This window comes from Anabas testudineus, chromosome 14 (genome assembly GCF_900324465.2).
Source record: "Anabas testudineus chromosome 14, fAnaTes1.2, whole genome shotgun sequence".
Classification (NCBI taxonomy): Eukaryota; Metazoa; Chordata; class Actinopteri; order Anabantiformes; family Anabantidae; genus Anabas; species Anabas testudineus.
This window is the reverse complement of record NC_046623.1, coordinates 9,884,731-9,901,617: the sequence shown is the minus strand read 5'-3', so window position 1 is coordinate 9,901,617 and position 16,887 is coordinate 9,884,731. Positions and strand designations below refer to the sequence as shown.

Genomic DNA, 16,887 nt, shown 5'->3' with positions numbered 1-16,887 from the left:
GTTAGAAGACAATTCAATTTGCTCCATAGTGCTCAGACTTTACACTGGGATACTTAACACTGCACACGTTTAGTCATTTAATATAAAGTAAATGACACAACATTGTGCAAAAAGTGTGAAATAATAATTTTAGTTATTTAAATAATATAAGTACAGCACGTCTGGCAGTGTGTCATAGGTCATGCCAGTGAAGAGTTCGGTCTATTACTGTCGCCTCTTAATCCTTGTTTCTTAAAATAGTGCTCTTGCCATGAGCGGCCTCCCCACATCACCCTGTACAATAAAACTAGGTCAGTGTTTCCACACACACACACACACACTAGGACAACCCCCACCCCTCTGAGAAAAACACAGAGAGAGGGAAAGAACCGAACCTCCAAAGTAAAATGACAGATTTACAGGTGATTTGCATGCTATTATATTTTATTTTAGTTTTTGTTGTGCACTCATCGGTTTGCCTACAAGCACTCGTGCATGTGTTCGGTGATCACACATAGGGACAGAGTATGGCATAAAATTGCAGCTCTGGAGGGAGGTGGCGGTAGGAAGACAACATGTCCTCCAGCTGGTCTTCCTCCTCGCTGGTGTCTTCGTTTACTGAGTAGATTCTCACCTGGAAGACATAATGGCCACAATAGCATGTTGTGTGTGTGCTGTTCATCTCAAACTCATTCAGCGTTCGTCTTTGTTTCTCACTCTGATCTTATTGAGCTGGGTCCTCTCTGTCAGTCTGATCTGCAGCAGTCTCTCCACAGTCCTGATTTCCAAGAACGCCCATATTCTCAGCTGCTCCAGACGCTTACACACCTTGACCAGCTCCAGCAGCTCCTCATCCAGGTCTTCACTGCAGTTGGTCAGGTCCAGGGTCAAAAACTATTTCCAGGAAAGATAATGGTTTACTGGCAACTCATTATGATATGATATACTTCACATAGCGTGTTTCTGGATAAACATTCAGTTTACCGCCATCCAGCTATAATTTGCAGCCATGCTGACCTGCAGGCTGCGTCTGTACTGAGGCAGCAGGTTGGAGAGGACAGGCTTGGCACTCCAGGTTACATCAGGGGAGTAGAAAGCTGTCATCCCGTACTCTGTCAGGGGAATCTCACGCAACAGCATTCGTGCGAGGCAGTCGGTGTTGATGATTTGGTCCACGGTAAACTTGATTTGGAGGTCTGGGCAGCTTGATGCCAAAGCTTCCCATGAGTCACCACTCACCAGCTTGACAGAGAAGATGAAGCGGAGACAGAAATGAACAAAGGAAACCTGAGGCTTTCATTTCTTTCGTCGTGCTAAATCAGCAACAGCTTCCACCTTGGACTATTACACCAACCCCAAAGCACTTACATTTTCTTGCCAAGAAGCATGTTTCACTTGCTGGAGAAGTTAGTAAAATATACCATCTAGACTGTGTATCATCACTGGTTGCTATAACCTACTTGGTATTATACCGTACCGAGTGATGTCCTTATTTCCTACCTGTTGATGAGGTTCATTCAGAGCGCAGTGAAGTGAAAGTTTTTGCAAGGGGCTCCCATCTCTGCTGGTGGTTCGTTTCCCAACTCGATGTTTGTGCTGCAGAGCAATTAGCAGCTGATCAGACACGCAGGAGTAACTCAGCCTCAGGTCGGTGAGGCCACGCAGGTTTCTCAGGATGCAGGGCATATCGGAGTTAAGATGGACGTATGTAGCACTGGAAAAGAATCCCTCCAAGCCCAGAGAGGAGATACAGTATCTGGGGCTGAAGCGACTCTGAGAGTTTGACAGAGCAGAAAGCAGCTCCAGACCCTAGAGATTAAAGGATGGGATGTTTAGATAGTGAATGATAAAGGCCGAATGATATTTATCATGGAGTAATTAAGTCAAGCATAAGGCGAGTGGAACTGGAAATTCTGAATCACGTTGCTGATTCACGTCATTTCATTTACACACAGTAATCTCACACTCACAATCCTATTATTTGTATTACTTTGACTTGTATGAAGAAGATAATATTTTGCACCCAGAAATGTGTTATTTACTCTCAAGATTAAAAGTTATTAAAATATATAAAATATTTGTAGGATGCAGGATGTATTGAAGTTAAAGGGAACCTGCGCCGAAAACTATCCTTTCAAATCCGATAAAAGTCACAGCAAAGGTCAATTTAGATCTCTGCGGTAAGGGTGACATCATTCAGAACCATCTAATGTATTACGCTGCTCCTTTGACATAAGGATAGGTCTCTAACATTACTAGGTCTGCTGTTACTGCACATGTGTGTGTAACACACTGTAAAGTATGAATGAATGAGACGGATCTGTGACACCACTGATCCAGTAATTCCAGCTTGGGGATTTACTGTTAAGGCCCCATTCATGAAGTGATTTAATGAATCCTAACTTACAACTGATTAGCTCTGGCACTTCAGTTACCACTGACTCTTTGATTAAGCATCTGTGACAGTGAAAAGAGGATCTTTGAACTATTGTTCACGGTATATACCTGAAACGTGTTGTTTCGCATTCTGCTCAGACAAATAGAGCTGAGCTTTGAACCCACTTTCTGGATGAAGCGAATCAGGCTGTTTATCAGAGAGTTTCTGAGGCCTGGCGTCCAAGCAGGCCGATCCAACTCCAGCTTTACAATGGAGAGGGAATGAAGTGGGGCCCTTACTCTGTGAAGTCATGTAGAAAGTGTGTTGTCAGACATTTCATTAATTGGGGTTTAATTGGGGTTCTGGACTATGCTAAACAAAATATGGTTTAGAAGGGTTTTCACCTGGTAAGCTCCGAAATAAGCCCACTGATAACTTGCTCCAGTCTCTGTGCAACCAAGGACCTGCGTGGAGGACACACACACACCTCCAGCCTCTCCAGGTAGACTCCCAGGTAGCGGGCATAGGTCACAGCAGAGCAGTATTCAGACTGCCTGAACTTAGAAAGCCGACCACTGAAGTGAAAGTAGCGACAGCGCCACAGGGAGGGAGAGCGCATGACATTGTGCCAGTGATGACAAACAAGAGCTGCACTCCTGCGATCACGGTCGGAAAGAAACGTGAACAGGCATCGCAAGCACACATCAGGAAGTGACTCCCAGCTGCTGCCGTCCCAGCAGTCATCACTGAGATCTGAGTCGTAATCACTCATCTCCTCCTCGCTGTCCTCATCGTCTGAGCCTTGATGCTGAGGCTTGTCCTCTTTGTGCATAGGGAAAAACTTCTCATCCATTTTAGTTTGAATACTTTACTCTACAGAGTTTACCTAAAGAGAGTAACATGTGGATATGATATTTATTTCTGCATCTTTTTATCATTGTGGTTACAGCTTTCTAGTTAGTCACAAAACAAAAAAACAACAAGAACTGTGCAACTGAGCGTTTACCTGAAGCCAGAAGCAGTTTAGCAGGGAAGTGTGCAGTGTGAAGAAACCGGCCACAGGAGTTTAAGGTTCTTTTGTGACATCACAAGAACTCTAGGTTCAGTTCTATTGAGTTCAATTGAAAACAACTACACTTTTTTAAGTGAATGCTGTTTTATTTGTTTTCAACACCACATGTTTCAGAAGAGCATTGCAGCATTTTGTCTAAAAGCGCAGATTGTGTAGGTTTGCACAGAGAAAAACTGAATCTCTCTTTTACTGTGACTCTTCCCAAAACAACAAGGTTGCTGGAATCTGAGCATCTTCAGCTCACATGTCTGTATTATTCCAAGAGCTGTGGACTGGCAACAGCTTACTGCAGGGGGACGTCTGTCTTCACTTTCAATAGGATTTAAATCAACACTTTGCTTTGTACATGTGCTGTTTATTTGTATTAACACATATCACAAAACGAAATGAGGAATGAGCACTTCTAAGCTTAGGTGTAAACAGACTGACATTTACTCACAGAAGCAGATGTTGCACATATTTCCTGAGAGCATAAATATAAAGGGCGGACGGTGAATGTGTAAAAGTACACTTGCAACATTTTTCTCACAATGTGGCTCCATTTATTTCTTGGAGTTCCTCAGCTCTGCAAACAGCAGACACTTGGCCTGTGCAGACAGAAACAGAGTCTCTTTAGTAAATCTATTTATTTGCTATACGATGTAGTGTGTTTTGTTGGAGAGTGTGTGTGTCTCTATTTACTTCTGTGTTTTTACAAGTGTACCAACCTCATGCCAACGCAGTGTATCAAGGGGCATGCCCAGGTGGCAGTGAGGACAGGGATGTGTCTGATCAAGCACTTCCTGGTTTCTTTTCCCCCAGCAGGGCCCCTCGCTGCCCCACAGAGGGTGGCATGTGGAGTGGGAGGACCAAGTCACGCCAAAGTGAGGTCGAGGGTCTGTCTGGTAACTCACTTTCTGGCCACTAGAGGGCTGTGGTGACAAAGGATCGGTGTCTTCCTGCAACACAGCAACAGAGCACATTTGTGCTGCTGGAAATCGAGGCTCTAATGTACATGATATATTTTAAAATGGAAAAAACAATCAATAGAAACCACAATTATCAACACACAGATTCCAGTAGTACAGATCAAGACATTTTTTAACCATGAGCTCATACAATGTCATTACAGCTTCTCATAAGCGTGCATGGCCAGTGCCTGTGCTTGTATGTGCTCCTGACAATGTCTGAGCATTGCCAGGAGCACAATCAATATCCTCGATGATCCTAGACCCGGATCAGGGCAACAGAGAGCTCTTGGACCTTCTGTTGTTGTACAGTGTAGTGTCAGATGCACTGATACATAATGTCCCATAGAGCTGTTGCTCAATTCGATTTAGGTCAAGGGAACATGAAGGCCAGTCAATGGCATCAGTGCCTTTCATTATCCAGGAACTCCCTGCACACTCTGGATACATGAGGCAGGGCACTGTCCTGCTCAGCAGGAGGAAACATCAGGCCACTGCACCAGTATAAGATCTGACAATTACTCTGGAGATTTGATCCCAGTACCCCCACAACAGTCTCCCTGTATTTCATTCATGCTTTTGAGACTGTACCTGGAGACACAGAAAATGTATGTATGGATGTGCCAATCGTGGAGTAACTGGACTACCTGTGCAAATTGATTGGGCTGCAGATACTGCCTCATGTTACAAGTAGTGATAGGGACACTATCAAAGCACACATCTTTGGAAGAATCAGTGAGAAAGGAAGAGGAGAGAGCATTTGTCATGCAAAACTATTCACTGTTTGGGGGTTGTCTTAGTTTTGCTGCTCCACTGCACCTGTTGTCACTTTCATTTACGAAAAACATATTCACAAAGACTTGTTTTCTTAAATTAACAGATTAGTATCCCTGAAGTTTGAGTAACTTGATTTTAAACTGTGACGATTACACATGCCCTTAATTTTTTAAGCAGTCTAGTGTATGTGAACCTTCTGACTGATTACCATCATTTAATCTCAGTGGCCAACTTCAAAGTGTGTTACTGATGAATTCACTTCAATTGATACTCAGTGTTCCAGGTCACGGAGTCAGATTTCTCATTTTGTAGTTTTACACTTTTATTAAATTATTTAACAGCTTACTGCATCGCATTATCATGATGAAATATCATCTGGTGCTGCACCTTTGCATGTCTGCCACATTTGTGAAGCGAATTACCGTATACATATACCAAATCAAAAAACCTTTCTACTTCTCACTGTAGCAAAAGTAAATGAAAATGTTAAAACCTGTTGAGGAGGTTGATATTCTGAGTCCAGAGTTCTGAGACAATACCAGCAGGGTCCACATGGGCGATCTGTGAACACACAAATTGTGGAAAGTGCTGCAATCAACATAAAATGTTACACACCTTTCCTGAAATGAACAGTCTCATATGAGCAGGTGCTACTTACTGAAACAATCCACACATAGTGGATTGTGGTAGTATTCAGACACTTCCACATTTCACACGTACATGTTCTAGATTTTATTTTAAATGCATTACATTTCCTACCAATCTACAAACATATCCTATGCTCACAAAGCGAAAAGATTAGATGTGTCTGACTCCGCCGGTCTGCCAGTGAACACTGTGGTGAAAGTGGATGCTGTGTGAAACCACCGTATGAGTCAGGTGTGTGCGTTTGTTTGTGTGTGGCTTACTCTGGGTGTCGGAGGGATGAGACGACACTGTAAACGGGGTGCCCTCTTCCTCTGTTAACATGGGGGACAATGGAAGGCAGTCAGCATTGTCCTTTGTTTTTGTGGCTATCAGAGTCTCCTGTGGTAAGGTCTCTGCGTCACTCATACATAGATCCTTCCCAACCTTCATCAGTCACACCAACCAAGGAAACACCAAAATCTTGAGCAAAGGTTAATGCTCATTTCCCCCACATTACTATTCTATTCTTTGAGTTAAAATCAATCTGATAGATGCAACTGTAGAGTATGGATGTGCATGCTGGCAAAGAGCGGATGTTTTTCCTGTCAAATCTGACCTGACTGGGCTCCGCCTCACCGCCCTCAGCCTGGTCGTCCTCCTCCGGCACCTGGAGATCTTGGGGCTCGTTGCTGTTCTCGCTGCAGTTTTCATCCTGCATGTCAACGTGGGTAGAAGTTGTCCTGCTGAGGTTTAAGAGAGGAGCAGTGGAATTAAACATTAAAACATGCCCTCCTAGCCACCTGACTAAAAGGTTATCAGCCAATCGATCTCCACCTTGTTACACCAACTGAGTCTTTAGGCAAGCACCTGTTTAACATTCAGACTCTCCTCTTACCTATTGGTGCTTTCTCCCTGTTCCTCTGTCTCTTCCTCCATTCCTGCTCATGTGTACTTTCCCCTTAATCCCACCGTTCTCTGACTTTTTCCTCCGTGCCTCTGCCACCGTATGGCCTCCCCTCTGTCTGCCTGTATGCTCTCTCCCCTCCCTGACCGCGTGTGAAACGGAAACTCCAGGCTTTCAATATTTGATGTGTCTGAATAGCTCACAAGCAGGTTTCTGTAAAGAGTAATACAGTGAGGGATCTGATGTCTCTGCTTTGGAGTCTGCTTTGATATAAGCAAGAACACAAACAACAAAAGCCAAAGCCAGAGGTTGTCTGACAGCTCCACAAAGTGCTCCCATGATATTATCGTCTGTTGAATATATTATTTACTAGAATCACATTTCATTTACTCAGAACATACTGTGTACAAAGAGTTTTCTTGTCATTTCTATAGACACTTTATAAATTCAGGTTGAAAGAGGATTATTTATGATCATTTTAGCAGCTGACTGACAGAAAAATAATTCAGTCCCTTTGAGAATTTCTTATTTATTATTCAAGTTTCTTTGCAAAATGTCTGTACTCTATGTTCCAGACATCTTCAACTTTTGAACAAACAATGTGTTGATTCATTGAGAAAATATAATCAGATTATGATTATGAAAACCACCTTTTGCAGAACTCCAGTGTGACAAAAAATCTCAACGTGATGCCACAAAAGCAAAGTGGAAACGTGTCATAATGTGTGACTACATTGTGTTCATTCAGGACTGCCATCTTGTGCACACAGCTGCACCATCACTGCATTGTAAGTGCTTCGCTCAGCCACCAGATGGAGGAAGAGCATTTTCTTTGTGGGTTACAAAGAGCAGGTGAACAAAAACGACCAAAGCCACATCACTAATGCAGGGAATTTCTGTCACAATCCCTTTTTTTTCCATTGTCCATTTTGCTCTCATTGCATTTTATTTTCTCTCGCCTGTTTAAGGAGGATCTCTCTATGTGCAGTCTGTTGAACTGTCCAGTCCTGTGTGTTGACTCTTCATTGACAGAGTTTTTATTTTCCAACTTAAAATATTATATGAAAACCTGAGAGGCAGCTCACATCACCGAATGTCATTCTCAGCCAGACTTATCAACTTAATCATGTGACTTGGGTTTTAATGTCAGTGTTGCTTTGAAGAGATATGGAACGTGTGTGCGTGTGTGTGTGTGTGTGTGTGTGTGTGTGTTTGTGCGCTCTTTCGTGCACCTAAACGTTATGTACCAGCAGACTCACCCATGTGTGTCTCTGTATGTGTGTCATCTTGTAAGTGCATGGCAGGTAGGGAGTAATTTGAGTGTTTTTCCTGTGTGTGTGTGTGTGTGTGTGTGTGTGTGTATGTGTTTCTTGTGGGAGGAGGGAGACAGGCACATAAGTGGCGATGACTCACCAGTCTTTTGTGACAGTGGTGCAGAGAGAGTGCTTTTCACCCATTTCTCTCCCTTGGGGCTTGCATACAAAACATGAAATGGGCAAAGGATAATGAAAAATGGAGGAAGACGGTGTGTTTGGGAGCATTATGGAGTTGCAGGGTGGGGGTAAAAGGGAGATGATAGAAGCAAGGGTAGGTAGCAGGGAAGCAGGGGGAGGAAGAGATGAAAGGAGGGAGCAAAAAGACAAGGGTCATAAACAAAGAGATCATAATCAAAGGATGCTGCTTTAAGGGAGAGGCCTTCACAGTTAATGGCTGAAGAAAGCACGGGTGATGAGGCATATTATGTGGCAAAGACGATGTTCAACCTTGGCTGACAAAATTAACCAACACGGGGAAGCGAGTGCTGCAACAGATTTAATGAAGATGAAGATGTAAAGGTGCTGGAGGTCAGGATCAAGTGGGAAAGTTCAAACATGTTGACTCTTTGAGCAGCTTTCATACTGACATACAGAGATATCCACTAACCTCAAGTCTCAGAAACCTGGATAAACAACTTATGTAGGTTTATGTCCTGGCCAAGGCATAAAATCCGCTGTGCATGCTTCAAATTAAACTCTACTGAGGTGTTTCTATGTTTGCTGGCATTTGAAGTCATCTTGTGAGACTAAGAATAACTTCATATTTTGCCCTAGAGGTATAAATTTCAGGTGTTTCGTGTTCGTCTGTTAGCAGCTGTTAGATCTTGGCTCATCATGGGTCATGTTACGGTTTAAACACTAAAAAGTGATGCAAAACAAACACGTGCATCCGTCCAAAGTTGCCAAATGAAGTAAAATGATTTAAACACAAGCTAGTTATATTCAAAAGGAAAAAAATAAATTATCTTTAAAATAGCAGTATGATTATGCCACAGGGAAAGAATAAGAAAGGAAGGAGGTTCATATAAAACAGGATGTAAAAATACACCATTTAGTGAACAAAAAAATATAAACAAGATACTGCTAGTTGCCATGCAACCTAATGACCCATTTTGTATGTCTTTGCAGTGGTGATTTGGTCCAATTTCATGCAGTGTTCATGTACTTTTTTCAAACTACATCTCAGCCATTACACCAACCTCGGCAGAACCAGATTTGACAGTGCTGGTCATTTTTGTGCATTCACTGTGGAAACATCTGCATTAACATCGTGTAAACAAGTATAAGATTTGTATGCACAGTGAATTCTGTTTAGCTAGTATCATGATGACATTTAAAGTCAGAGGTTGAACCAAATTTCCACTGGTGTAGAAATACATGACCATTATTTAATTAGATTTTGAAGTTATTATGGCTGCAGTAATTCAATATTCATACAACTGAAGGTTGACATTTTCCCTTGTATTTTCACTTCTGTAAATGCATGGGCTTCTTGGGGCCATTACTGATGAATTGCTGTGCTGTCAGACTCCTTTGTGCCAGACACTGGATGTAAACCAAATTTTGTGAAACCTTTTGAAAAATTCAAATTGCATTTTAATTATAGCATACCCACCAGGCAAAATATAAATGACTGCTTAAAGGACGTAGTGTGATCTAATGCTTGACACGTAATTATCCCATTGTGCTGGAAAATTTTTAAATCTCAGTTGTGTGAAATATGAACATGTAAACAGCGCCGTCTCAACAAAGCTGTTTTTGTCCAAAGCTTGGCAACAAGGCGCAAGTTGACCTTACAAAAGGCTCCTTTAAAGAAGCTTTGGTGTGTGGCATTCCACCAAACATACATATTATTATTATTACCTGTTTAGCCATCAAGTTTCATACTTCTTAAATCTATACATTCAGTGGTGCATTATTAATTTGCTTGGAATACAAATTGTCTTATCAGTGTGAATGTAAATGTTTGTCTCTGCATGTCAGCCCTGGGATACTAAGACTGCCTACCATATCCAGGGTGTACGCCACTCCTCGCCCTGTGTTAGCTGGGATTGGCTCTAGCACTCCTTATACGATAATAAGTGGATGGATGGACAACTTTTCATGTGCATAATGATGTTAAGGGTTAAGGGTCATATGAAGTCACATGGTACTAGTTGACACATGCGACATGACACCAATCTCACCACTAAATGCTGCTCAGTCTATCACGCGTGGTACACTATCTTTGAAAAAAAAACAAAAAACACTTTTAAACACACTTTGATAAATAAAATGGGTAACTTATATGTTAAGGAATTAACTGCTAAAATGCTAAGCAAAGATAATTCCCTGCTGACACTGAACTACTACTAACATCTAAAATAAGAATGGTACTGATCTTTAAATCTAGCCATCTGCAAATTTCCAATATGTCTAACAATAATTTAGCCTCTTCCTAGAAACAGTACACCCACAGCATGTGTGATATTTTCACACTGCTTGACAGAAATGTCACAGTCACCTACTCAGTTGTCAGCTGGATGCTCTCGTAGCCCTGTCTGTACTGGTTGCGTGCTTTTCTCCTTCCCAGTAGAGGCCAGTGTTGTTGTTTTTAGAGCTGGAATTGAAATTACTGTGGCCACCTCCAACATTCATAATAAATTTTACAGTCACAAGATGAATAGGACATCTACGGAAGGTACAAGCTGTAATTAAAAATCTAAATTTGTGACACGGTGTCCAAGAATCACAGAACAAGCCAAGATAAAGCCGTGAAAATTACCGTTCCAAACAACTGGTGAGCAAGCTGGAGAGGTAACATGTGATTAGAGCATATTGACAGCCTGCTAATCACCGTCAGTGTTTGTGCCACTGACAGCATAAGGTTTGTTTTAATGCCAAACAAGTGCCGCCAGAAACATTTCAAGGAATTATAGCAGGAGGGCACATTTCCCATGTGAAGCAAGAGTGAGGAGGAGGTGTGGAAACAAGATATGGCAAAACTCATCTACCAAACACCTTTTCCACCGGCTGATTGGCTGGCACGAGGCGGGAGCGACCATGACTCAATCTTTATCTTGAATGCCAGCAGCTAAATTACTATACAGCTCAAAGAGAGAGAGAGAAAGTGTGTGTGTGTGTGTGTGTGTGTGTGTGTGTGTGTGTGTGTGTGTGTGTGTGTATGTGTGTGTGTCTGTGTGTCTGTGTGAGTGTGGTCCTGCGCAGTAAAGTGTACAGATGGATGAGTCATCCACCAATCATGTGACTCATCAATCACTGCAGTTACCATTTCCTTCCCTCCTTCTGAATTTTTCCATTTTTCACTTATTCCTCCCCTTTTCTTTGCCTTTCTTGTTGTTTTTTCCCTCGTGCTCATTTTTGATTGTTTGGGAATATAATAAACTCCCTCTATAGTTTTTGTTTTCTTCGTTCGTTTCCATATTGATGCGCCTGTGACATATATGAGTCGTGCTGTCACTAAGCTGCGACTGATTGTCTTCATCTTTTGTGGATTTTGATTTGTTTCGTTACTCAAGAATTGAGCGTTCTTGCCGGTTTTTTTTTTTTTTTTACTTCTATGCAAGTACAATATACAGCACTCTCCAAAAAGCCAGTAAAAAACTGAACTTTAATAAAATAATTGCTTTTATTTTTTATCATATAGCAAAACTAGTAATCATCATGCTGTTATTTACACATTGCACAGGCATATTTATTTCACACTGTACATCTTACAATGCTAAAGGTGACATCAACAACAACACTCTCCTTTTACAAGACACACGGCTTCACTGCGGACACAGTGGCCCTCTTCCGTTGAAATTTCTTTTTTTTTTTTTAAGTTCACAGTTTATTCAGAGAAAACAACCACCTTGGATTCTCCATACTGTTTTATTTTTTTCTCTTTTTTTTGTTCTTTTTTTTTTGTTCATTTTTAAGATGCAAGTAGAAAGACGTGCATTTAACGGTTTAAGCACAATCCCTGACTCCCCGGCCTGAAACTTTTCAATGAATTTCTTCTGAAAATGAACTAAATGTTTGTAGCCTCTTGGTGGAAATCTGTTTAAAAAGGCTGCAGAACAGATGTGTGTGATTGTTTTTGAAGTTTTTTTTTTCTTTCTTATTTTTTGAAAGAAAGGGAAAATAGAGGTAATGGATATAATCTAAGAAAAACAGAAAACAATGTTTGAAGACACAAAAAAAAGTAAAGATGTGAACTGGAGAACAATGAGACCTCCTATAAAATCAAGGAGCACTGCATGGTGGTGGTGAATCTGCCATAAGTATGTTGACACAACAACCTCTGAATCCCAAAATGATTGAAAACCCTTAGTCCACCAGGTTGGAAGTGTTTAGTGTTTAAGTTTGTGCTTTTGGAGTCCACAGGGTTTCTACATTGGGACCGTTTGTGATGATAATATTATGCATCATGCTATTTCCCTTATAGAACCATGGTGTTTGTAAGGCAAAAATCTGAATCTTGAGTTTCAAAAACTGAAATGTGTGTATTTGGCACCTTTGCAAATTGCAGCTGTTTAACGTTGATCCAATCTGGAATAAGAAAGGCAACTACACACATCAAATACAACAAAAATAAACTGTCAACGTTTGACAATAGTAGTGTTCCGTTTGATTTTTTTCATATTTGTGTAGCTAAGAAGTCATTGTACTACTTTAGTCGTGTTTTATGACATACAGAATACAAAACAAAAGATACAAAGTGATGTTGTAAACATGGTTCTCTTTCAATGGGCACATCTGCTTGTGAACGTGTCAAAAATGTAATTATAGTGTGTGTGGGTGTGTTGAAATGTGTGCGCATGTGCTTGTGTGTGTGTGTGTGTGTGTGTGTGTGCATGTGTGTGCGCATCCTCTAGAAATCTCTGACTTTATGCAAGAGCATCAGAGATTGACCTGAATGGAGGCAGACATACACCATGGTATGTTCTGTTTCAAAATGTAAACTGAGCAAGAGGCTGAACATGGTTACAGGGAGCTTGAACTGGGACCCCTTCATCCTCTCCCTGACCAGAAAAATCAACAGAATTACAGTGATTAAAACAACATAAATCTAACTTTTTAGTTCTTGACCCTTAAATTCCCAACAGGCTTAAAACACATATCTCCTCTGAGTCTTTTTTTCTCCTCTCTTTTAGCTTTTCTTCATTTACTGTATATCTATCCCACCGCAAGTCAGTCCCTCTGATTTGACAAATGTCCAAAACGTCTCTCAATACATTCTGCGTTTCATGTAGATCCTCTCAATAAAGTTCTCCAGTTCCTCCTCACTGTCCAGCTGAGGCACCAGCCCATCTTCCTCATAGTCATCTCCCGGTGTGACTTGTGGATAGTAGTAAGGGGGTCGCCTGCCTCTCCTAGGCGTGGTTATTGGTTTTGGGGGAGGTAGGGGTTGGTAGGTCCGTGGGTGAGGAAGGATATAGTTAGAGATATAAGGGGTGAGAGGCAGGCGTGGTGCTGGCTGCTGCCTCCAGCCCTGTCCACGGTTCTTACCCCCAGCCCTGTGCCTGCGCCTTGGGGCCTGGAGGTCAAGTTCCTGGGGGCCAAACGACTGGTCTCTGGAGGGGGGGGGCTTGCCATAATATTGTGATTTGGGATACGGGAAATAAACGGGGTAGTATGCTCGATATGGCTTCTGGTAGTATGGATATGAGGGGAAAGCTAAAAACTGTTTCTGGGGTTTGTACCAGTAGTCGAGCTGCTTTTGAGGCTTATACCAATATTCCTGCTTGTATGACTTTACTTTGTCCTTGTGCCATTTCTTGTTGGACTTGTTGTACATATAAGGGGCTTTCTTGGGGTTTTTGGAGACTGTGTAATGGTAGATAGGCGGAGTAGCCAGAGGAGGAGGTACCAGAGGCCTGAAACGTGGGGCAATAGGGCTGCTGTTGATTGGCTGCTGTTGCAACTCTTTCCTTTTCTTCTTCTTCTCCTCTACGTCACTAATAATCTCAATCACATCGTCAGCAGGCAGGTGCAGTTTGCTGCTGATCTCGATCAGCCTGTCAATCATTTGCTGGTCCAGGTCGTCTTCGTCCGGGAGGACCTCCTCGGAGCGCTTGTCCTCAGCAGCCCCCATGCTGCTTTTCTGCCGGGGTTTCATGTAGGGTTGCTGCTTCCTTCCCATGTACTGTAGGAGCATGTCAGAGGCGATGTCTGCCAGCCTCTGCTCCTCCTCTCGGGCTCGCTCCGCCTCCTCCTGCTGCCGGAGCACCTCCTGTTTTTCTGCACGTGCTCTGGCCTCCTCTTCCATGTGAGAGAGGCTCTCCTCTTTTTCCTCAAACTCCTCCAGCTCCTCTCCTTCATCCTCAAAGTCATCCATGAAGTTTCCGCCCTTGACGGGTCTGTTGCCGGACGGGTTCTGCTGCCAGTGCTGCTTCTTTCCAGCTCGTGCTAACTGAGTGTTATACGCCTTGTAGCCCTTCAGTGGAGGCAGGATCTCATTATCTTGGAGACCCAAGTCAATGTTTTGGAAGTAGCCTCTTATTTTGCGTTGCAGAGAGGTATCATCCCCCTGTGAGGGGGAACTTAGTCTGGCCTTGTCTAAGAAACTTTCTAAATCATTTCCCTCCTCCTGCCCCTCTTCTTCTTCTTTCCCCCCCAGCTCACTTGCACTATCAGGTCTCACATCCTCCACAGACCACCCTTGAGCCGCCTCTGACCTTGTGTTTTTGTCCTTCTCTTCCCTTTCCTTTAAGTCATCACCCTGAGCAGCTGTCAAATGGCCTACAATTAGCTGTTCAATAGCCTTATCAGCCCCTCGCCCCTCCTTCTCCTCCTCCACCCCCCTCTCTCCCTCTGCCTGCCCTGTTCTCCTTATCTCACCACCCTGCAAGTCTTCAATGGATGGCAGCTCCTGACTCTGATCCTCTTTCCAGTCTCTGTTTCTGCTCGCCTGGATTTCAGCCTCCCCGGGGTGGTCCAGGGCCTCCAAAAGAACAGCGAGCACCCGCACAGGGTCCGTTGCTTTATCTGATTGGTTATCTTGCCCCAGGCCCTGGCCTTGGTCTTGCGACGTGTTGTCAGGACTGGAGGAAGGGGGTGAAAGGAAGGGGGAGAGGCTGTCCTCTTTTTGGTCTGTCCGGGTGCGCCCCTCCACCCTACCCTCCCCTCCTTCCCCCCACACAGGGGCGGTGCCAGCCAGCTGTGGAGTGACAATGAGCAGGACCAATAGGACAAGGTGGGCTGTGGAAAGGGCGTGATGACAGGTCATGACCATGCAGAACTGGCAGGAGGCAGGTTAAGCACCTGAAGAAGAAGCAAAAGGAGGGAGAGGGAGAAGAACAAAAGCAATCATTTAACATGATTATGAGGAATACCAACAGCAGTGTGAGCATATCTGGATCATTTAAATAATATCCAGCAGCAGTTCTGTAACACGGTTGGTTCAGGAATAGATAAAAAATAAAATCTATTTGACGGGTATGAAGGACTTCACTGGCTTTATGATTAGAGCACACAAAGCTCACCAGTAAATTTAAAGCATCCTTTAAAGATCAGTGACCAATCTCTAATTTATATCATCTTACCACAGAGCCACCATAGAGAAGCAAGTCACACTGCGAGCAGCTTTTGTTTAATTGAACAAATGTCTGAGGACAAAACGCCCAAACGCAGCCTAATGAGCCATGTCAAATACAACAATGAAAGTTGCATGCTATTCTTTCTCTTCCGATTTGTTTTGGGGGTTTTCTTATTTTTTTTTATTCAAAATCATTTAAAATGATTTCTGATATTTCTTATGGGGATCTCTATGGAAATTGCAGTCTAACCTCAATGACTGGAGACATAGAGGTGAAGGTGTGATCTGATTCTAAAAACCAGCCTCGATTCTTTAGATATTTATCGCGTAAACTACCACTAAGCTTGACAGTCTGCAGACAGAAACCCCCCTCCGACCCTCAACATTAGCCATTTTTCGGCTGTAATCGTGCGTTAACCCAGTCATTATCTTTCCACCGCGCTGATTCATTGATGCTTTGATGTTTTTCGTCTTGTTATAAGATTTAACCGAATAAACTGTTCCAGTGGAAATAATCTATGTTAAGGGATTGAATTTTCAGTCTAAATGTATCTACGAGATATTAAAAAAATGCCTCACCTCTTCCTCCAAGGCAACCCAACCAGAACGCGCGCACCTGCCATTTTAATCGTATTTCTTTGGGGGTGAAAAAAGCCAAACAAAACATTCAGATTGATCCGCTGTGTGTCTCTGTGTTAGCTGTGATTTTGGCATTCCGTGCGTCAAAGCGATGTGAGCAGGACTCCTCACATAAAGACCGCACGCACCGGGAAGTCATGCGTAAAGCAAGTGGCCATGGTTCAGCTATTTAACCCTCCGGTCCCTGAACGGTGCATCCGAAATGTAAATAAGCTGGATGTTAAATTTTGGGGCGATTGAGTCTTTTTGCACAAGAGACTAGGGCGAGCAGTCAGGAAAACGAGCCTTGTCCCTGTGTGGTGTGAGCATGTTTCTCGTCGGTGGCAGTGGTGGAATGCAGACAAGCGCAAATTTGGGCAGCACATCACAGAGTGCCGCACAAATTTGAACTATTTCCATTTTTACAAACTAAACCAGCAAGGTGGGAAACGAAACAAATCCGTTTTATAAGCTCACTGGTCCTCCGCAATTAGTCACGAGCCCAATTGAATTAGAAATTAATAACTAAAAACTGATTTGTTCCAATTCTGTTGTGGCTTCTAATCAAAAAAAGATTTTTTGACGCAATTTTTCGTCACATTCACGTTTGAAAAACCGAGCTGAATTTTTACAGGAGCTTCTAAGCAGCAGCTGCAAACAGAAATATTTCTGAGACATAATTGTCTGCGCACATAACGATTTAACTTTTCAAGCCCCCCCATCAAAATAAACACTAAATAACGGATTT

At 42.8% G+C, this 16,887-nt stretch overlaps 2 protein-coding genes across 2 annotated transcripts; both read right to left on the bottom strand.

The window, feature by feature from the left end:
* Positions 1–424: 424 nt before the first annotated feature.
* On the bottom strand, positions 425–3,391 carry LOC113170680 (F-box only protein 39). The gene is made up of 7 exons (XM_026372876.1): positions 3,363–3,391; positions 2,761–3,242; positions 2,485–2,656; positions 1,480–1,788; positions 997–1,221; positions 697–873; positions 425–613 (listed from the first exon to the last, which is right to left on the bottom strand). The coding sequence occupies exons 2-7, from the start codon at positions 3,207–3,209 to the stop codon at positions 488–490; spliced, it is 1,458 nt and encodes a 485-aa protein (XP_026228661.1). The 5' UTR covers positions 3,210–3,242; positions 3,363–3,391; the 3' UTR covers positions 425–487.
* Positions 3,392–13,211: 9,820 nt separating this feature from the next.
* si:dkey-175g6.2 (neurosecretory protein VGF) lies at positions 13,212–14,780 on the bottom strand (the record flags this gene model as incomplete). Its single annotated transcript, XM_026373348.1, has 1 exon — positions 13,212–14,780. A coding segment is annotated over one exon (1,569 nt), but the record flags the coding sequence as incomplete, so codon positions are not given.
* Positions 14,781–16,887: the final 2,107 nt, after the last annotated feature.